Consider the following 21,248-nt stretch of genomic DNA (forward strand, 5'->3'; position numbering starts at 1 on the left):
AAGGTTTTTTTTAAAGTTACAGAAAATGTCCCATTTTATTTATTTAACTTACTGTGGATGTAGTTAAAAACTGTAATTCCTATAGCAGATAATGGAAAAACTGGAACTTTTCTGTCATTTAATTGTTCATCTATTACTTCCTTATATTGGTGTAGTTTGTAGTCTTTGCCAGACTGGTTATGTCTGACACCCCCGCTACAGGAGGAGTAGCAATTCTTTTAACTTATGAAAGAATGGATGGAAACCCGCAATGCCGTGCCATAAGCTTACCAGTATTTCACCCACATAAGCTAAAATCTACTGAGACTAGTAACACCTGAAATTGTTTCAAGTCTTATCCTTTCTTTTCTGTTAGGATATGCTGCCTCTGTTATCCCTGTATTCATATCTATGTAGTACATGCTGTGTAGGCATCTTTGTTGTGTGTATTTTTGAATATCTATATTTGAGACATAGTGCACCTGCTGCACTATAAATTACCAACACTCACCACTTCAAGGTGGTAGAGGACCGCAGAAACCTCCTGCACTCTCTTAACAACTTTCGGTGGGGCATCTGCATCTTCAGCCTTCCCTGCCATCTCCTTGTACAGCGCCATCTGCCAGCGCATGGATGGGTTGTCCACCTTTTCACAACATATGGATACAGAGTTTTCTGAAATATCTTGAGACTGATTATCTGTAGTTACAAATCTCATCCCTGCAGCTATTTTACTACCGGTTCTTTAAGTATACCTTGCCCTGTAGATGCAGGTTATTCTGCAGGAACTCTCTTACTTCTTCATCTGTGTCTCTCTGTAAAGTAAAACATTTTAGCGATTGTTTTCCTCCGTGTATATCATAATACAAATCATACTTCAGATGTTTACTAGAACAAAGTTCAAAATCAGAAAAAAAACTACCAAAGAGTATCGGATCTTGGCCAAGTTGATAAGCTCCTGATCAGCAGGAGAGCACATGTTTAGGCCTATGGGGAGCATCTTTTTCAAGGCAGCCACAATAAGTGAGGTCTGGACTGAGTAACGATCTCCCCGTTTCTTCTTCTTGGTACGCTCAGTATCTGAGCCTCCACCCTGTGAAAAGGACGATAAGGCAGAGAGCATAAACAATATCTAATAACGTGCCAGCAGTACAACAGCTCAGACAAGGACTGATAAGTTTGAATATTTATGTCCTGTTAGAATTGACACTAACTTAACAAACTGATTTAAAATACTGTCTTGAAAAATTACAAAATATTCTGAATATAAGCCTGAATAAAAATATATAAAATGATTGTGATGATACAGCCAATATTCTTTACAACTCGTGATGTGACTGTATTAATGCTAAATACTGAAAGTCATTCAACATTAGCACCAGCTGAGCAATACACAGTGCTGGAAATGTTTTTATTATGCACTGTAGGTCTCTCCAAGTACAAACACACTACTACATCTACTAATAATATAACTTAGAAACATGTTAGAGTCAACAATCGGCACTAAAAAGACAAGTGCCCATATTTAAAGGTCAGAATCCGGTTGTTCCCCAACTATAGTTGTTTTTTTTCTCTGAGCCCAGACTGGTAAGTAGAGGAGAGAGTGAAAATGTATAAGAAAGTGGGAGTATTGCTGCTTTTTGAAGGGGAGGCTGAAAGGAAATGGGTCTTAGAATAAAGTCAGTCAGTCATATTGCACTAACAACGTGCAAGAGAAAATATTTCATTCAAGTCACAATCCATTCAAAGTTCCATGAAAAGGACAGCTAAACAAAACAAACTCACTTTATACTGTAATTGTAAATGAGATTTTCTAGGAACTGTAGCCCTTGGTGAAAGCTCAAGATATTAGATGATGTTAAAGAACAAGATCCTCAGAGTTAGACTTATTAGTAGCATGCTGTTAAAATCACACATCTACAATTAAACAAACTAAAGGAAATGTCTCTTCCCTGTATTTGAGCTCATGCCCTGCTTCTGTGAGAGTTCAGTCCTTCTGTTAGCTGCTCTTTCTAGAGTCCTCCAAAATGTGCAAATGGATGCTATTGCATGAAGTATATAAATACCTTTCATAATATTAATGTTTAGTCTATTACATATTTGCTCTAAGAATTCTACTTTACAGGGTATTTCTTTTTGAACCACAAAACTGAACTGTGTAGATGATTCATATTGATCCTACCCATATTATAGAATCTGTTTCTAGGAAGACCGGTATCATTGTGCTGGTGATTATTTATGTAAACCCTTATCCTGCCTTGTGAAAATAAACGATTGATTCAAAAGACTTGAGCCGTCCTTCATTTCTTTCTATTTTACTTTCAAGATGACAGACTTTCTTGTAATTGGTCTGGAATAATAATTCTCTAATAATCATCTGAGGGTCGTCCACTTTTTTTATTAATTTTTTTTTTTGGGGGGGGGGGCAGTGGGTGCTTTTTCACTTATTTTCAGAAAAACTGGTAGGCCTAAAAAAGCTATCTACTGTATAATAACACTGTGTAAATGTCATGTCCTTAAGAAATAGGAAAACATTCAGCGAAGAGCTGACACAGGACCTGAGAGATGCATTTTATCCTTCAGTTAATCAATCTATTGTATGTAGATGCATATGGAGGTCAGGAGAGAGGCACAACAGAGCCCAGATCTCAACATTATTGAAGCAATGTGGGATCATCTTGACAGAGAATGGAACAAAAAGGCAGCCAACATCCAAACAAGAGCTTTGAATGTCCTTCAAGAAGCCTGGAGAACTATTCCTGAAGACTAATTAAAGAAATGACAAAAAGTTTGCCTAAGAGAGTTCAGGCTGTGTTGAAGAATAAAGGTGGTCATGTCAAATATGGATTTTCAAGCTTGTTAGAATTGAGAGAATAGAACTTTTTTGCTCTATAAACTGTATTTCCATGTTTACACATACATTAATCACCTATTTTCCTAGCAAAATACATAGAACTGAGGGGTGGCTCGGGACTTTTGCACAGTACTGTACATAAAAGCTTAAATCTTTTTATTAAAGGGGTTTTGCTGAGGCATCACGGTTAGACATTAAAGTGGTCCCAGATGACCAATTTTTTTCATTTTTAATGAAATAAAAAAAAACTCTAAGTGTAAGGTGTATGTTTGTTATGGTGAAGTAGTTTAGAGGATGCAAAGCATTTTGGGGAATATTTTAGGAAATAAGTGTGAATTAATATGTTGGTTAGGTTCATGGTACTTTGAGCACTTTTAAAAAGAGAACCTAACAAATGTTTCAGTAAATCTGCTTCAGTAAACTTTTAGCGTCAAGCTGTGTGTTAGTGTGGGTACTAGGGAGCATAAAAGAAACTAAAACAATGATGTACCATGGCATTTTAAGGGAGGAGATAAGAAAGAGCACAGAGAAGACTAACACCATCCCCTAGTGGACAAAATGCTACATTACAAATACCTACAGCTAAACCATCTTCCATGAAGAGAAACAAAAGGCATACTAGAGGACTCCAACTCAGCTATGATCAAAAAAGAGCAAACTCAGTGACAGCATGATGGCACTGTGCTCCCACTTCCACTTTGATATTTGTGTAAAGCCCAGTGCCATGAGCTGAACTGTACAGCTGAGTACTTTCATCAAACGCCTCCAGACTCCCCCCCACACACACTGGCAGGACTGGGGAAAGCCCGCAGGTGGGGCCTGCCCATTAGTCCAGTGATCCTTTATGAGAACTATATGAGTATCTTTTCCCAGCTTCCCTTATGAACAATTCTGCACTAAAGTCTATGAAGAGATACAATATAAATGAATGATTTTGTGTAAGATATTGTACATTGTACTGACATTGTGTCAGTGTAGACTTAAATCTCAATATAATAAAGTTAATGCCAGTGTAAGTGTATCCAAACCAATCGATAATGAAATATATGGCTAAGACCTTGACTTTTAATTAATATAAATGACCAGATGTGTGTAGTAATAAATTCACACCAGAGTTTTGCTTCATTGCTAAGAGGCTGCAAATCAAGACTTTGGAGAAACAACTACACATAGAGGCCCTTAGAGGTCAGTGGCAGTGAATTAATTCCACATCTCGCTGATTAAAATCTGCAGGATTTTTTTTGTGTGTTTCTGTGTACACAAGTTACGTGTGTTCACATGTGTTTGTGGATATGTAGTGAGTGTACTTTTGTGGATCAGATGTGCCAGTGTGCTGGGGAGGTTGATGAAAAGCTCCCCCAAAGTGAGGTGCCATGCGGTCAGCACAGCGGTCGTGCAAGAACAAAGTCTAACCTCTGTGTCCCCGCCCTGGAAACCCAGCCGCAACACGAAAGAAGAAAACAATGGACAGCCAAAGAGAGAATATCATTAACACAACTGCGAGCCTTCGCAAAGATCTGAATTAAAAATCAAATCTCAAAGAGGTTACAGCAGCTTTCACTATGTTTAAATAAGACCAAAAAACAAAAAATGGTGCGTAAGTGTGTTTTTGTATTAGACTGCTTCCCCGGCTTTCAAATAAATTTTTTTCCCTAAAGCTACTACCATTATGCTAAGAATAACAAAATGCTTATTAAATGACCAATTATAAGTGGCTGAAACTGGTTGGTAATGTCATGAAATCTTCAAATTATACCATAAAATATGGCCACGAGGGAAGGAAGACATACAGTTGTTAAACAATATGTCCTAAAGTTGCCTGATTTGACATGTGGTCTACACTAGCATGTGCTGCCTTTCACTAACTCACCTTGCTCATTTTACTCTTGCTGTCAGCGGTGAGGAATGACATGTTATTGATCTCATTCATCACCACAAAGTTTTGTTCCTCTCGCTTGAAGTTCTGCAGGAGAGAAACAGAAGCATAATTATTGGATGGATTAAGTTTTTATAAACACTTGCAAACAAAAAGGCCAAGTGAACATACTCACATGAGATTTGGACCAGAAAATAAAGACCTCTCCAACCATTCGGAAGAGCTCTTCTGCATCTGGGTCAGGACATGTCAGCCACCTCGCTCTGTAGCAGAGTAAATTATTATAAGGCTAAAATCTCTTTATCACAAGTTTATAAAGATTTATATATTGCAATTTTGTCAATATGAGGCAGGATTCATAGCTTGGTGACTCTAACAGTATTCTACCTGTTATTGTCCACATAGCGAATAAGTAGAGGGTAAAGGGCATACAAGTCTCTACAGAGGACAGCAAACTCATCACGTATAGTGCCATCTTCCTCATCTCCCTCTGATTTTCCCTCCATCCTTAAATGGTCCTCCTCAGCCACTACCTTTGATGTGCGTTTCTTTAGTTTCTCCATTGTTGGGATGAAGTGAGACTTGAGCATTTCTGGCTTTGCTCTGCTAACAATGGGCTGTGAAAACACTAGTGGAGAAAAGAACTCGTTTTAACAGCCTTGCAAAGGAAACCAAAAAAACACTGGCATGTGAGCAGAGTTTAAAACAGCTCCCACCAGCCAATCTCTTCATCCAGGAGGCTTCATCTATTCCCAGGTTGTTCACTACAATTTTCATGATGCTTCCTAGCAGCTGATTAAGTTGTTCTGACGTGACCTCGGTGCACAGTCGGCCCTCCATCTCAGGAAAATTTTCAGGTCCTCCCTCCCACCAGCGAATGAGGTAGTTACAAAGCATGGGTAAAGTAATTTCAATCACATGAGGCATCTCAGTGTAACGAGCCCCCGACTCTGCCAAGTCCCCAATCTCCTTCAGCAGAGTATCCAGCTCTGGGATGTCTGGACATAATTCCTGGACCTCATTGGGAAGGCCCAAGACTTTAATCCAGAAGAGAAATATTGAAAGATAATTCAAAAACAAGACTTTGCTAGAATTTAAAAAAAAAAGTGTGACAACAGTATTGCACTCACTGGCTCTCTCTCTGGGAGTCTTTGTGGTGTACACAGAGAAAGCATTGAATTCATTTAGATGGGGTTCTAAGTAGGCCACCGGCATAGCTGCTGCAAGGTGTGCCAAACACTCTCCAAGAGCTGGCCTCTGCCTGTAAAGGTAAAAGGACGAGTGCAGCAAATGCTCCAAAATGATCAGTAGTAAATTACTTTACATCTTAAAAAATATGGAGTCACCTCTCAACATGTAGATTTTTCACTGTCCCCAGGGAGTAGATGCTGCACATGATCCGATAGCATGACATCTGCAGATCATCCACTGTATGCAAAAACACAGAGAGACAGAGAGTGTCAGAATTATTAATGAATAACAACGAGGATACAAAACACATGTCGAGACTAAATGTTCTCCCTTGGCCTGCGTGAGTTTTGTCTTAACTTCCTATCACTATCCAATAAAGACTTTAAAGTGGCTGTAGGTGAGTAGTTGTCTGTCTTTCTTTAGTAGTCCTGTGATAGACTGGCAACCTGTTCAGTATCACTTGAATTGGTCACTGGAATTGGATAAGTGGTTAAAAGAACAGATGGACGGAATATAAAGCATGAATAAGCACTCACAGATGACATCATCTCCAAATTGATGCTGAGCAATGTGATCAAACAGGGAGGTAAGTACTGGGAGCAGTGCAATGGTGGTGTAGTTGATGTTCTGAGAGACGCCTTTCACTTGCTGGAAAAAAGAGAAGCAGCACACGATTATGGACTTGGATATATGAGTTCTAATTTGTGAATGCCCATATTAAACATCATGTACCTGATTGCCTTTCGAAACTTTGCCCAATTTGAGATTTTCAACCATCTTCTCAATATCATCAGCAGCACTCTCAAAGAACGATCGTAGCCCTGCTTTAACAATCTCAGGTCCTGACTTCATTACCGTCCTAATGAGGCAAACACAAAAGGTAAAAGGAAAAACATGAAAAATAACTATAATACAGTTTTATAGTGTTATTAAGAAAAAACAAACAAACCTTGCATCCAGTGATCGAGCCAGAATGTGAAGACAGTTAACAATTGCTGGGGCATCCGTTCCTGCAAATATAGAAATAGATCCACGTCATCAGCTACTGTATATCCATAAAAACATGGAGCAATGGGATTTAGGCTAACCCGGGTGACAGAATGGTGCATTGCAGCTCACAAAATACAGAAACACACATAAAAAGAGAAGAGAGAGAAAAGATTCAGAAAGAGTGGTGCTGCAAGTTTGCCATCTTACCAAAGAGAGAAACTCTGTGCCTCACCAAAGCAGACATTTTACAGAAGATACTACAAAGTGAAAGAAAGGAAAAGGAAGAAGAAGAAAACTCAAGAAGAAATCAAAAGCCCATAAAAGGAGAAACATAATATTTGAAAAAAAGATATACAAATATATATATTTCTGTGTCATATCTATAAAACAGAGACATCACCTTGCAATCATCTCCTTCTCCTTATTGGAAGAATGCCCGCCACTACCCAGGACTTTTGCAGGTGTAGACAGAAAGTAGAGGCAGTGATTTTTGAAATACTGGTTTATTAGAGGCATCAAGATCTGAGAGAGAGAATTCAGAGGGTTTTCCACATTTAGTACAGAAATAACAAGTACAAGTATTTTACATTTTACATTCACACAATAGTCTCACCTTGGCAAAGAATTTGATTTCCTGCTCATGGGGAGACTTTTCCACTCGTCCGCTGCTAACCACAGCCTCTGTAAAACAGATTGCAATATACAATAGCACGGACACAGTGGCAAAAATTGAATGTACACCACACTATTTTTCATCTTTGCCCCACAATACCAAGATGTGCGATGAACTCCTGTGCGATTTCCATCCATTTCAGCAGTTTCTGAAGGAAACCATACGCAAACCTCTTTTCAATGGATGATATGTCCGACTCCATGTCTTTAAGGCCTCTAAAGTCGGGGAGAGTTTATATCTCAAAAATTGATATATGATAACAATAAAAGACTTCCTGTTCAGAATTTGTGCCATAATAAAACACTATTTAAGGAGGCCGCAATAATGCCATGTCCATACTGGTTTCTTATAGTGAAAGAATTAATGCTCATAATGCTCATGCTCTTGGTCGTACATCATAATACAGTCAGGCTGTTATGCATCAGTTTATTTCAGTCAAGATGAAGCCTGTAATTAATGTTTGTTTTATGTTGAAAAGACAGAAGATCGAAGTCAGTGGTTAAACTTTTTCTGGTATGCCAAAGGATGTTCACGTGTCCTATCGATTATTTTTATCAATCTACACCAGAAAAAACCACAAAGTTGAATTTTAGCAACAGCAATAGCAAACTCTTTGCTATTGCATGTAATACCATACAAATCAATGCATTTTTAGGAACTACTGATTCAAAAAGTTTTGAGTAGCTTGAATAAATTTTCTTTATTTTGAACCAAGGTTCAATGTTGTCCATTCTCAACTATTTTATTATTACCTTGTGACAGCGTATCCATTAAGCTGCAAGAACTTCAGCAGCTCGTATGCCTTCTCTCTGTCTCGTGCCTTTTCTTTAGCTGTCAGGGTATCGTAGGGCACGAGCAGAGGATGTGTTCCACCTCCTGCACAAACAAAAGCACATCCAGAACTATTTGGAAAAGACAAATCTTTCTTTCTCTATATTCCACGCTCAAAAGAAATAAAATCACCTTTTGCTTGCAGCTCCAACTTTTTCTTTCTTCCCCAGGTGTTATGGTAATTTTCTGCCAGTTGTTCTGCCATTGACTATAAGCAGATATAAATATTAGTAAGATGCTAAGCTTGCAAAATAGAAGGATGCAACATTTTAACCCCATACCTGCAGATCTCTCGAAAGAGCCATATGGGAGATATCAATGGGCTGTGGACTATAGCCATGGCTTGGATCATAAGTTGCCTAGAACAGAAAGATTGTTATGCACTCTACTGTACAACAAGCAACATTATTATTAAGTATTAATGCAGTCAGTCAAGGGCTCTAAACAACTGTATACCTGTGCAGTCTGTGAGATTTTTCGTGATGTTGCCTTCTTCTTCTCTGACTCTTCCTCCTCTCTAGCTTTCTCAATGTTCCATTCCCATGCAATCATGGCTTTGATTGACTCTTTAATTGGCCATCGGTAGATCTCTTTGTCCTTTGAGAAAAGTCGGTGTGAGCAGAAACAAATACACACACTACATCAAGATTCAAGATGATCACTGCATGTCTGTGAACGTACCTTCTCTGAGAATGTCTTGTACGGTCTAAGCATGGGGTGGGTTTTTGCATTTTCATCCAGTGCCTCACCGTATGACCAGTTATTCTGAATCTGAAACATACATGGCCATATACAGCATGAATTACAGCTGTCAGTCATGCTTACTAGGATCCCTTTGTATTTCTTTAGAGTTATATATACTGGTGAATGTATAGCTGCATCAAATTAACCTAATGTGTTGGTCCAGATTTAGCTAAAGACTTATAAACAAAACTTTACCTTTTCAAAGGCCCATTTGTCATGAGTGTATTCAGCATATCTGTTAATAAAGGGATCCAATCTCTCAGGGATGATAGTGCTATGGTTGGAAGAAGCATCAGAGTAAAATTAGCTTTAACTACGAAACAGAGAGATGATTAATTTCTAGCAAAGTAAAAAGCCCCTCACTTTGTTGTATCCACAGGTTTAGGATCAAAGTTTCCCTCTGCATCTACTGATGCCTTTTTCTCTGTCTTGGAGGAGTAGCTGGCATCTACATAGTCAGGAGGAATGGCTCCAGCAATGGCGCAGATGCATGGCATTGAAATTTTGAAAATTTCAGCATCAAATTTCTGGAATCACAATAAAAAATATTACAATATCCATCCATCCATCCATCCATCCAGGATTTAGGGCAGCTGGAGCCCATCCCAGCTGTCATTTAATAAGCCAACTAATAAACTGAAAAAGCAAAATAATTTGCAGGAGTTACCTTGTGAGCTAGTGATTCAAAGATCCCCCAAAACAGTTTGCGTGTAAGATGCAGCTCCTCTTCTGATGCAACTCCAAAATTAGCCCAACCATTAGGGAGGCAATAATATTTCCAACAACGCTCATAGTGATTGGTTAAAAGCTGCAGAACGCAACATAACAAAAGTGAAACAGCTAAACTAAAGAAAAATATTCTGTTAATAGTGAAAACATTTTACAGGGTCCTCATACCTTTAGAGGCATTTTGGCATACTCATTGAGAATGGGCACATCAAATACCAGCCGCCTTAGCAGATGCTGAAGCATAGATGGACGTAGATGCCTGAAGAAAAAATACATTAACACCTAATCCAAACCTGGCAGTATTAAATGACATGTAAGGCATCCTATCATGTTAAACTCACTTGCACAGAGCCATGAGGCACTCTTCAATAATATCTCTTTGGGCTTTTGTGAAGGCTCGTCCACGAGACAGCCTGTAGATTGTGTGCAACATGGAGTCAATCATTATGGCTCGATGATCACTGCCAGCAAAGAGCGGGGCACACTTGGTGATGAGTGGCAACACAGCTGAGCAGAGGTAGCGGTTCAAAGCCAAAGCCATCTCAGTGGTGCTAAAAGCAACCTGTTGACAAGAAATCTTAGCAGTTATCTTAGTCTGTATAAGCTTTCCATTGTTCCCAGAGAAACAAACAAAAACAGTGTGAACTGTTTGAGCCTTACCGTATCCAGGGAGGAAGCAGCTCTCATGTCAGGCAAAAAGCCCACCTCCAGCACATGGAGAAGGAAATCTTGGTTGTCAATACCATAAACTCTGTCCAAGAACAGCACCATGGGAGCCTTGTGATCTGGCACAAAGCTAGCAGACATCTTTGGTTCAATAACGCTGTTGTCTAAGCACAACATGAAGAAAACATTTGGGGAAAGTAATTAAAATGACTGAAAACCAAGAGAGAAAGGACCTATTAGCACGCTGCTGTGTACAATGTAGGACAACCAGTAAACCATTATTGGTTTTACTGGAGCCATTATTTGGATAATTTGTTGACTGACTGAATACATAACTAATTTATTATGAATTTTCACCTTTTCCAAAAGCTGGAATCTGAAGAGGAAGACTGATGACTCCCACCAGATCTTCTATAGGAACCAGAGACCTCAGAATGGCCCTGATCCTGAGAGCCTCACCTTTACCAGCCTGGATCAACTGTAGAGACAAACACACTATAAACGTTTTTTTCTCTATAAAACTAAAACATTTGGATAAGTTTAGCATGGCAGCTTACATGCATCTCTGGAGCACATCTTCCCAGCAGGTCAATAAGAGCAGAGTAAAAAGACATAATGGCATTTCCCAGGTGAACCCTGTTCTCCTCGTGCTGTTCCTCTCCTCCAAACCTGTCGGTAAAAAACATGTCTCTATCTTTCTGCAACACTAGAGCAGATAATAAAGTCCTTCCAATGAAGCCAAAAAGCTCTTACATGGGAAAGCGTCTATCTTTCTTAACACTAGGGCCATCCCTTGCAGGGTCCTCTGATATTTTGATTGCCTCCTCAATTGCAGCCAGGAGTCCATTACCACCCTCTCCTCTCAAGGCTGGACCAAAGCACTCAGGCCTACGGATGAGGAGGCGCACCACCACATTTGCATTCTCCTCTACACTTTCTCCTACAAGAAATAGAGACCATAGTTCTTATAGGTTATTGATAAGATCGAGAATTAGAAATAATGAGGAAATTAAAATGAAATGTTACAATGAAATGTTGAAAAAAAAAAATCTGACCATTGACAAAAACAGCAAAACGAAGAAAGTCAAGATATTTCTCTCCACCACAAGGATTCCAGCCGATGTCAGGATATCCTTTAGCCAGTAGCATTGGACAGCTCTGAAGTCCACATCCGGCTAAATACTTCACTACCTGGAAAGATTATGAGTGTATTCAAGTCAGGTTAAAAAGCTATAGAATTTTGAACAGATAAACTTTGTTTTACCATTTCAAGATCCTGCTCTTGAAGAGCCAATGCCAGCTCGTTATTGTCAATACAAGACGCTGCAGCCACATCCAAGGGGGTGGAGCCACGCATTCCTAAAGTATACAACAAACGCAGTGGCCAGGTTTATCACAGTCCATGTATGAGAAAGAAATCATCGAGACTAACACTGGATTTCAACAAAGACAATCACCAAGGCCAATGCCACTGTTCTGGAGAAGGTAGCTGAGATGGTCAAACATGGAACGCTGATTTTGACGACTGATGCGACAGAAGTAGCAGAGGAAACGGCAGCAGTTTGTCACCACCCGAGGAAATCTGATCTCCTGTAGGAATAAAGCAACAGAAGAAGTAACTTAAATAAAGCAGTAGATTTTATTTATTTTATACATTTGTCTTTCCACAAGAAGATGTTTACAATGATGATGAATGAATTAAAAAACATACTTTTGAATCCCCACCGCCGAGTACATTGACCATGACCTCCATGACAGTTTCATGCATGCCCAGAGCTCGCATCAAGTTGGGGTGCTGATAGAAAACTTTGTTACTCATGATGTTCCTAAGAAAGACCAATTAAATTTAGCTTGTATCACACGAACTTATCAATCATTTATTTTAATGCAAGATACTGAGAAATGAGAATGAAAATTTAAATGTCATCAAACCCAATGCTTTGAATTATAAGTCTCTCCTCTTCTGGACCCATCTGGACAATAAGCAGTGAGCGGATCTGGCCCAAGCACTCCAAGAGGTCCATGGTGTCCTGAATGGAAACTGCATTGATGGTGTAGGCCTTAGGAAGGGCACGCATGAGCTCACCGAGTCCATCATACTGCCTGTGAAGGAGGCTGAACATCATACGCACGAGCTCAGGGTTCTGGATAAAAGACTCCTGCGCCCAGTGGATCATAGTATGTGAAATCAACTCCTGCAATGTGCCTGGTGCAAAAAGACAGAAGGTTAAGTAAGAATAAGAATGGTCTTGTATTAAAGTGGCCCTAGTTAGATTTAATTTTGGAAGACAATACTATATATACAATAAAACTCCTGGGAAAAACTGCTTTAATAAAATACATTACTGACAAATGACAGACCACAAATCCACAAATTGGTTATCCTTATGTGCAATAATCATCGTTTTTGCATTTAAACATGTTGAACTTGGTAATAAATACTAAATTGCTTGTTAAAAGCAAAAAAAAGGCTTACTTGGTTTTTTGTCTTCTTGTGGCTCAGACTCCACCTCCTCCTTCTTCTCACGAAACTTTTTCACCCTTTCCAGCAATCGAAGGAGCCGTCCACGGACAGAATTATCCACTTCTTCCTCTTGTTCCTCCTCTTCAATGTGAACACCTGAGATCAATGTTTTAAGTAAGTCAATGTAACGGTAGGGACAATTTTTCAATGCACACTTGATGCAGGAAGTGAAAACTGACCACAGTGTGTCAGCAAAGCATTGTGAAAGGCGACCAGAGATTCGCGGACTTCATCAGGAATTGGGGACTCTTCATCCTCAACAGAGTTCTTGAAGTTCATGAGCATGTTGACCTACAGTGAGGTTAGAAACAGGCAAGTATGATAATTTTTTTTACTTTAAGGGATGTTTCATGGTAGTACATGAGTAGCTAAGTCCATTTTATATCAGGCAAAATTATTTTTCCACTTTTCTGTTGAAATAAAACACAGACAAAGAAAAATGTGTAGAAATGTAGCCAGTTTTTAAAAAATATTTTTAGAATTTATTTATACAGTTTAACAGTTAACAAATGTACTCTGTTTTCTTCGTACTTGCTCCTGTGGTGGGGAACGAAATTCACGGGTCTTGCGAGCAGTCTCGGCAGCACTCATGGTGAAGGCCTGCATGAGTTCATTATAGCGCTGCCTCTGGTTGGACTGTATCTGGTTGACAAACTGGTCGGAAAATGCAATGATGGCCTCCACTCTATGACGTAGCTCACAGTCACAGAAATACTGCAGCAGAGTGCACATCTAAAGGACAAAAGCAAAGTGAATCAGCATTAATAAAGTTAGATATCAAGCATTCGGAAAGAGAGTTCCTCTGAATACACAAACTGTCATACCTGTAGTTTCACAGACTCTGGTAGCTTCATCTGGAAAAGTCCTTGCTCTAGATGTTCTTCTTTTCCCTCCCCGCCCGTCTCTAAAGCTTTCACTTCTTTCTCTGTTTCCTCAGCTCCTTTCTCACCATTTACCGGGTCTGTCTCAACCACTGTTTCCTCATGTTGCACAATAGATTCACCCTCCTCTATTGCTTCTTCTTCCTCCAGTTCTTCCTCCTCTTCTTCATAACCCAACCCATCATCCTCAAATTCCTCTTCTTCTTCCCCCAGGGCTTCCTGCTCCCCTTCTTTAATCGCTGCTACTTTGGGAAGGTCCTTCTCTTCTTGCACCTTGGCATCCCCCTCACCAGGCTCCTCCGCTTGCTTGCCTCTAAAGACTGTGGGCTCAATCATCTTTAGGATGTGTGTGACATCTTCATCATCAAACACACCCATTATGAGAAGGGTACTGATGAGCTTTAGGATTGGAACGAAATGAAACTCAACACTGCCTCCCACAGGATCTCTCATGGCTTGACCCCCATCCTGCACTGCCTCAGTCAGCATGTTCAGAGCTTTGGTCTTTAGCACCTAAAAATACAATATGTTGATTAAATGTAAGGTATAATGTATATAATATACAGTACAAAGCATGTAAAAATGTGATTATTAGTAAATTCAGAGTTGCCATTAAGTGCAAAGACACCTCAGTCTTACCAGTAAGGGAATGACTGGACTAAGTGTGTAAATATCTTGATCTGTTCCCACAAACCCAACAGAAGAGAAATGAAGTTTTGGACGCAGACATGTAGTTAGGCCGACGCCAGGTAAAGCATGAGACTTGTCGGAGTACAGAGTGATACTACGTGTTTCTTCTGTCATTGGAACTATGAATTCCTTGTTGGTCCCCAGACGATTCCTTTTAGCTGACTCCAGGTGCATGCTGATGAGCAGGTCATAAAAGCCACTCCTCATTGGTCCAGGTAGGTAGGTGTTCTCTATGGCGTAAAAGAGCTGCGATTCATCCACGTGGCTGCACAAAGCATGTGCCACACGGTTGTTTCCCAGTGCACAAACTGAGCTGTATAGCTTCAGAGTATGGTAGTGGAACTTCAGCAAATCCATCCGTTCAGACAGCTCCAAGATGTCAATACACCTATTTAAAGTAAAGAGATTTGCTGAAAAAAACACATCTTAGCATCTTCTAAGAATAAGAGATGAATACAGCAGAGATGCTGACCTGTTTTCCTCGGGGATGTGAAGGGCCATCATAGTGAGTGGCTCCGTACACTCCACCATCCAGCCTAGTCTCTCACTAACACGTCCCATCTCTGGAGCTAGGAAGTTGTTGGGCATTCGGCTCCAGATAACTGGAGTTAACATCTGGACATCCAGTCTAGGAGGACACTGCGGGACTGGATTTTTGCGTTCACTCCGAAACATCGCGGCTGAGATCGGCATGATGTTCTAGCAAGACAAATGAGGCATTAAGAAAGGCTGTTACACAACACAGCCAATAACTGGAAACTGTATTTCCTATTTTGAAGGTTGATTAAATGCAGCAGTTCTTTGCGACTGACCTTGAGCTTGCCTAAATCAAACTGAACCATATTCTGACTGGAAGGCAGAACAAAGACAGCCGGAAACAATTTTGTGGTTGGCTCCACCTGAAGGAAGATAATTTAACACGAATACAGAATTTAACCAGGAATAGAATAGAATAGCTCATTACTGTCATTGCCCATGTACAATGAAATTGTGGGTGCTCCATGCCAATATGAATAGTAAGACAGCAGGAATAAACAACAATATACAGTATACAAGCAAGAGGAAGGCATAATATCAGACTGAAAATGATCTAACCTGATAAAATGTGTTGATCTCTTTTCCATTTCCAGTGAAAGTCATTAGTCCAGTGTCCAAATCAATGAGACAGCCAATCACAAAATCCTCCTGACTGACTCGGGTCTGCTGGGAGCTACTGAACTCCCCTCCCCATACAATATAGCAATTGCTGCGTTTGATACTGTAAAAACAAAGAAGAACCAAGAAACCAGTTGTGTATGTTTATCATATTCAATTGGAAACACAGGCTTTTTTGGGGGGGTGGGGGGGGTGGGTGGGGGGGGTCTTTCCATAAGTAACATACCTGTCATGAATGTTGCCTTTGTCATCACCTACAGTGACAGTTACATTTCTGACTTTGCTGATATCGAAATGAGGGTCGTACTGGTGATAGTCAGGTGTTATCCAGCCAACCCACACGCCACTTAGCTCCTGTCCAGCAAACACTCGTACTGAGTAATAGTACTGTTGAGCGAAGGAGAAAAAGAAGCACACAAAAATTATTTAATGTGAAAATCACTGATCATCACTGTTAAAAAAGGCAGTTTTCTTATATAGTTTGTTAATGATTACAAACTGGCAGTAGCACCATAAATGGCAAGTTTAGGCATGAACTTTATACGTTTATGAATATAATAACTACATAAGTTCAGACATACTGTAGTGGTATTGAGGATGATGTCCATGTCATCCCTGTCATCTGGTACTACATCTTCCACTAAGCGGGGCATGGTGGGTACAACAGGGGTTGGAGTTATTAACGCTGCCTTTTTAGCCTTGAAAAGGAAACTGCAAAGAACAACAGTAATTACGCTACCGCTCACAAACACCGTATCCCATCGATAGATTTGACACATCCACTTCTAAAGTGGTGCTATGTGATTCCATACCCTTTCTTTTTGCTTTTCTCAGTGGAGGCATCTTTCTCGTTTTCTCCATTTTTGATAGCAGGCGTCTCTTTAGGAACTGAGGTTTCCTTCTTCTCTTCCTCCTGCTCCTTGCGAGTAGCAGACTTTTTGAGTATTTCAAAATCAGAGCCTGGGTCCACCTCCAACACTTCATCCTCAGGGATGGTCAAAGTGCGAGTAAGAAGAGTGGTCCCTGCTGGGATTTTAAAAGTCTCATGAAACTCAACTGGCATGCTGAGTCTGAAGAAGAGCAGATCTGTGTTGGCATTCTGAGATCCAAATGTTTTGTGGGTCGCTTTAATACAAGGGGGGGTATCAACTGTCCCGTCAACACGTGACACCTAGTGCACAGACAAACAGGTCTTGATCGTGATCTTGAATTTACGTATTCAGCGTGGAAATAAACCATTGTAACAGGTGATGTACAGTACCTCAATGTGAGGATGATCAGCTGGGACAGGAATAAACTGGGGAAGGCTCTTGCTGAACCACATGGTAATGTCTCTTTTCATGTTGATAGCAAATGGTTCAAACCCTTCCTGTAGGCCACAGATGGTAAAGTATCGAAGACTGCTGACATTCTGACCCAGGTTGATCCTGCCAACCTGAGACAGGCCCAGACTGCACACAGGTATGAAGCCTGGAGGTGTTGGAAACATGCATGAACACACACATGAAACATGGAATACACGTGCAAAGGTACTCACTTTTTATTGTACCTACCTTCTCCTATCTCGATATCCTTAAAAGCCATCTCTGAGCCCGAATCACTGATCAGCATTTCTCCATTGAGTGTGAACATGATGTTCATCTCAGTGAGGTCAATCATACAACCCACCACATCACCAGATTGCCACTGACGGCCAAATGGCTCATTTCCTATGTGCCAGCGTTGGGCCTAAAAACATTATAACTTTGTAGTTTAATACCAGACAGATGTAGGCACCCATCATAGTGTAGAAACTATGGTCTCCCACCTTAAAGCCATTGAAGACATACGCCAACTCATCTGCACCAAGTTCAGTGTCTGCACGAACATTGGGCCTGGACCAGCCCACTCTCATCTCTCCAACTGTCACAGCTTCAAACTCAAAGTACCACTTCCCCTGTGTAACAGCGTAAGATTTCTCTGCTCTGAACACTCTGATTTTATCTCCACGGGAGCTGCCTGGTCCATGTCCACCTATAAAAGCACAAACCCACTAATGAACACTTCAACAATTAAAAACCTTGTACATTTCTTTAATAAAGGATCTTCCAAGATGACGTTAAAAACATGATTTACTGCTTTTAAATGGTGGAAACTTACTGCTCTCCTGATCAGGTGGTTCTATGTTGTAACCGTAACCAATCAGAGTGCGAACAGCAGCACAAACCGTGTCTCTGTTGGTCTTTTTTGTCTTTTCATCCAGGAGGTTATAAGGAACCAGACGAGGATTGCGCTTGTTCATAATGTCCTTTACAAAAAAATAATACCAAACATTAAAATATAATTACACACATTTCAATTATTTTTATTATTATTACTAGTAAATCCCTGTGTTACACGTGGGAGAAGGGGGGCATTCTAGCATGCATATGCTATGACTATTATAGTACGATGATATGGAACATTATATTGTGACACATCTGGCATTTTATTTGGAGTCAGTTAGGAGAATTGTTGCTTACTTACTTAACTTATCTCTCAAGTGCACAAATCTAAATGATTTTGGAATTTCTATAAAATATTTGAAAATAGATGCCACAGACATGTTGGCATCAGGATTGATTTATTCGTCTGGGAGGAGATTGCGAACACACACACATCAGGAGACATATGCTACAACCATACTAGTATGATGATAATGATGATTATCATTTTTGTGACTCCATAGAAAGAATGGTGGTACCTGGACAATACTGTATGTCCATCCCTGGCGGACTCGGTCTCTTGCCCAAACATTGTGTCCATTTTCTGCCAGTCTCTCCACTAGAGTGTTTTGATTTGGAGTCAGCTTGACATGGTTAAGGTCCAAAGGGGCCGGCTTGTATCCGTTACTCTGCATGTATCTAATTAACAATGCTATGTGATCAAAATGGGTCCTGGAGAGCCTTTACAGATTGTTATAAAAATAACTTCACAAGTTAAGGTTATTAATGTTTTTGTAGCTCACGTTTTAGGGAGTTTGGTCCTTTTGAGATTCTCTTCTGCTTTCTCATCTCCCATTCCTACATGACAGCCTAGTGCCAACAGAGTCCTGTGAAATGAATCACACAAAATATTAGAAACACAAACAGATGAAAGCCCAGTGCTGTTAATTAAGTGAAGAATTCACCGTACTTCAGTGTCTCTCCAGACATTGCTAAATTATAGTTCTTCTCGGGTTCAGGCAGACTCTGGAAATCTACCAGGCAGGGGTGCAGCTTCTTGTTATCGTCACGAAACTTTTAACAACAAAAAGTGCAAAGATTTTTAAAACAAAACAGCTGATGTATACAACAATATGTTCTTTGGGAACCATAACCAGGACCGAATCACTCACTGGTCCATACGTCCACCCTTGTTCAATGCGGGTAACAGCCCATAACTCGTGGCTATTTTCTGCGAGCTTCTCTCGAATGCGCTCCAAATGAGGTGGAAGCACAATCTGAAATGATACTCAAATAAATCAGCACAGCATGAAGAAAAGAAAATGAAAGCAGTAAAAACTGGATTTTACCTGTATAGTGTCTACTGGGCAAGGTGTGAAGGCTGTATGTGAAAGGGACTGAGTTGGACCCAGCAGATTCCGGACGCCATCAAAATCCTGCTTATACTCTTTGATGGGCTCGATCCGCAAACGGTCCCTGGGTAGCACTGCTTCATAGCACGGAGCGTAGCCTGGAGGTGGGAGAAACTTGAAATGCCCATGACGACCTCCAAGAAGAAATCGCAGTCTTTTGGGGAAAAAAAATGACATTAGTTGGTTTACAAAACAATTATTTAAATACCTATAATGCAATTATTAATAAATAAAATCACAATATCTACTCGATAAATGCACAATATCCTACCTTATGCCTGCAGAGAAGCTCACAACTGGAAAGAACAGTCCATCTAGGTTGAAGTTCTCAAACATTCCCTGAACAGGATGGCCATTTATACGAAAGGAAATGCTGGGCACGCTCAGATCCAAGCAGCAGCTGACCACATCCTCTGCTGCCAGGAGGTGCTGATTTGTTGTGGCGACATGACGTGGAACACGTCCTGCAGACACATAAAGTGAGTAAAATTATATTTTACAGTTTACTATTTCCGAAATTCATACAGAAGACGAATAAGCAAAAGTCTGCACTAGAGTTGGTGCTGAAGATGCAAAAAACTTCTGAAAGTGTGTGTATGGGGATGTTTTTCACATAAGGGATTAAGCTGCTTCCCTTCATTAGACTCTTGATAGGAGTGCCACCAGAGAGACAACTGAATGGTGTTCTTCCACTCCTATAAGGAGCTGCACATGACTGCACAAATGAAAGTCTTGTGGAGACTCCTCTTGGATTTTAAGAGAAAACCAAAATGGAAGATTATTTGGAAACTTTCTGTTAATATCCAAGAACAATCTACCAAAACGTTTATGAAAAAGATTAGAAATAAGGCAAGGTTTTTGAAACATCAATTTTAACCCTCTCAGGCTCAAATTAAACTTTTTGTTGCTAATGCACAACCAAGTCCTGCAGCGGTACTTCTGAGTAAAACAAACTCATAAAATATGTATGTGGGGTAATCAGGTTGTTAGTTTTTATCTGTTGCAAATCGGCAACGCCTGCCTCGAGAGGGTTAAGTAAACAAGGATCGGGCAACTGGAAGTCAAAATACAACATGAACAAAGGCTGGAAGGGAAATGAACAATCCTGTGTACATTTACCATAAACCATAGTAGATTTTACCTGACCAGAGGTGAAGCCCGTCAAAACCATAAGAGTAGAGATCATCTCCAACCCCGTTACCCCCCCAGCCTTCTCCTCCGCCAGGATAAGGACTGTAACCCTCTGTCAGAGCCCAACCTACACGGAGATGATATGGCTGAGCTGTAAGAAACGGCTCTACGTGGTCCACCATCACCTCAAAATACCACTTCTTATACTGAGTGGATCCTTCGCAAGTTCCAAGGAAAACATTGGGTCTCATGCTGAGGTAAGATTACAATAAAGGAGGAGTCAGAGGAGTTGTTTAGATACTTTGGTGAAATCAACAAAGATGAAACATTCACTATAATCTGACCCACCTGGTTACATAGTTGATGATGTTAGTTTGAAGTAGAAGGTCACGTCCTGGTAACAGATTCTCTGTGATGAGATTCTGATTTGACCTTACAGCGACCCCATTACACACACAGAGGGAACAAAGCACATCCAAGACCTGTCAGGAAAAGGTTTATAGAATCTAAGACTCACTGCATTTTATACAGTAAGTATGTCGAGAGCAATAAGTTCACATGCTCCAGGTTTTTGCAGTATGCTCAGAAAACATCGTTGCAGCGTTTCTGACCTTGTGATTGCGTCCATGCTTATCCAGCAGAGAGATGATTGATTTGATGTGATTCTCTTGAATAATATTCAAAACCTCTGGACTCTCAATCAGGACGCAATATAAAACCTCCAGGATTCCTATTCTCG

At 40.3% G+C, this 21,248-nt stretch overlaps 1 protein-coding gene across 1 annotated transcript in view; it reads right to left on the reverse strand.

Moving 5' to 3' along the window:
* Window positions 1–21,248, reverse strand: part of LOC146624132 (ryanodine receptor 1-like) — a 55,076-nt gene that overhangs the window by 25,012 nt on the left and 8,816 nt on the right. Inside the window, exons 17-76 of the mRNA XM_085364474.1 lie at window positions 21,121–21,239; window positions 20,858–20,991; window positions 20,520–20,761; window positions 19,650–19,842; window positions 19,316–19,532; window positions 19,139–19,243; window positions 18,937–19,040; window positions 18,770–18,853; window positions 18,506–18,665; window positions 17,923–18,070; window positions 17,591–17,796; window positions 17,337–17,511; window positions 17,045–17,253; window positions 16,596–16,954; window positions 16,365–16,494; window positions 16,010–16,170; window positions 15,724–15,886; window positions 15,441–15,527; window positions 15,101–15,327; window positions 14,578–15,016; window positions 13,882–14,451; window positions 13,589–13,789; window positions 13,237–13,348; window positions 13,010–13,153; window positions 12,466–12,739; window positions 12,245–12,359; window positions 11,991–12,123; window positions 11,798–11,892; window positions 11,589–11,724; window positions 11,287–11,473; window positions 11,091–11,202; window positions 10,891–11,011; window positions 10,528–10,697; window positions 10,209–10,429; window positions 10,036–10,126; window positions 9,806–9,946; window positions 9,502–9,665; window positions 9,334–9,412; window positions 9,076–9,165; window positions 8,851–8,991; window positions 8,676–8,753; window positions 8,527–8,602; window positions 8,316–8,439; window positions 7,663–7,778; window positions 7,504–7,571; window positions 7,291–7,412; window positions 7,098–7,147; window positions 6,850–6,910; window positions 6,633–6,759; window positions 6,437–6,548; window positions 6,056–6,137; window positions 5,840–5,970; window positions 5,426–5,746; window positions 5,097–5,337; window positions 4,885–4,972; window positions 4,704–4,796; window positions 4,247–4,261; window positions 902–1,072; window positions 735–794; window positions 491–625 (exon numbers count right to left, since the gene is read on the reverse strand). Coding sequence (XP_085220600.1) covers window positions 491–625; window positions 735–794; window positions 902–1,072; window positions 4,247–4,261; window positions 4,704–4,796; window positions 4,885–4,972; window positions 5,097–5,337; window positions 5,426–5,746; window positions 5,840–5,970; window positions 6,056–6,137; window positions 6,437–6,548; window positions 6,633–6,759; window positions 6,850–6,910; window positions 7,098–7,147; window positions 7,291–7,412; window positions 7,504–7,571; window positions 7,663–7,778; window positions 8,316–8,439; window positions 8,527–8,602; window positions 8,676–8,753; window positions 8,851–8,991; window positions 9,076–9,165; window positions 9,334–9,412; window positions 9,502–9,665; window positions 9,806–9,946; window positions 10,036–10,126; window positions 10,209–10,429; window positions 10,528–10,697; window positions 10,891–11,011; window positions 11,091–11,202; window positions 11,287–11,473; window positions 11,589–11,724; window positions 11,798–11,892; window positions 11,991–12,123; window positions 12,245–12,359; window positions 12,466–12,739; window positions 13,010–13,153; window positions 13,237–13,348; window positions 13,589–13,789; window positions 13,882–14,451; window positions 14,578–15,016; window positions 15,101–15,327; window positions 15,441–15,527; window positions 15,724–15,886; window positions 16,010–16,170; window positions 16,365–16,494; window positions 16,596–16,954; window positions 17,045–17,253; window positions 17,337–17,511; window positions 17,591–17,796; window positions 17,923–18,070; window positions 18,506–18,665; window positions 18,770–18,853; window positions 18,937–19,040; window positions 19,139–19,243; window positions 19,316–19,532; window positions 19,650–19,842; window positions 20,520–20,761; window positions 20,858–20,991; window positions 21,121–21,239 — 9,230 coding nt within the window. The remainder of the gene's footprint in view (window positions 1–490; window positions 626–734; window positions 795–901; window positions 1,073–4,246; window positions 4,262–4,703; window positions 4,797–4,884; window positions 4,973–5,096; window positions 5,338–5,425; window positions 5,747–5,839; window positions 5,971–6,055; window positions 6,138–6,436; window positions 6,549–6,632; window positions 6,760–6,849; window positions 6,911–7,097; window positions 7,148–7,290; window positions 7,413–7,503; window positions 7,572–7,662; window positions 7,779–8,315; window positions 8,440–8,526; window positions 8,603–8,675; window positions 8,754–8,850; window positions 8,992–9,075; window positions 9,166–9,333; window positions 9,413–9,501; window positions 9,666–9,805; window positions 9,947–10,035; window positions 10,127–10,208; window positions 10,430–10,527; window positions 10,698–10,890; window positions 11,012–11,090; window positions 11,203–11,286; window positions 11,474–11,588; window positions 11,725–11,797; window positions 11,893–11,990; window positions 12,124–12,244; window positions 12,360–12,465; window positions 12,740–13,009; window positions 13,154–13,236; window positions 13,349–13,588; window positions 13,790–13,881; window positions 14,452–14,577; window positions 15,017–15,100; window positions 15,328–15,440; window positions 15,528–15,723; window positions 15,887–16,009; window positions 16,171–16,364; window positions 16,495–16,595; window positions 16,955–17,044; window positions 17,254–17,336; window positions 17,512–17,590; window positions 17,797–17,922; window positions 18,071–18,505; window positions 18,666–18,769; window positions 18,854–18,936; window positions 19,041–19,138; window positions 19,244–19,315; window positions 19,533–19,649; window positions 19,843–20,519; window positions 20,762–20,857; window positions 20,992–21,120; window positions 21,240–21,248) is intronic.

The sequence above is a fragment of the Diplotaxodon limnothrissa genome, linkage group LG10 (genome assembly GCF_057381915.1).
Source record: "Diplotaxodon limnothrissa isolate DT_005_m linkage group LG10, D_limnothrissa_male_GT1.1, whole genome shotgun sequence".
Classification (NCBI taxonomy): domain Eukaryota; kingdom Metazoa; phylum Chordata; class Actinopteri; order Cichliformes; family Cichlidae; genus Diplotaxodon; species Diplotaxodon limnothrissa.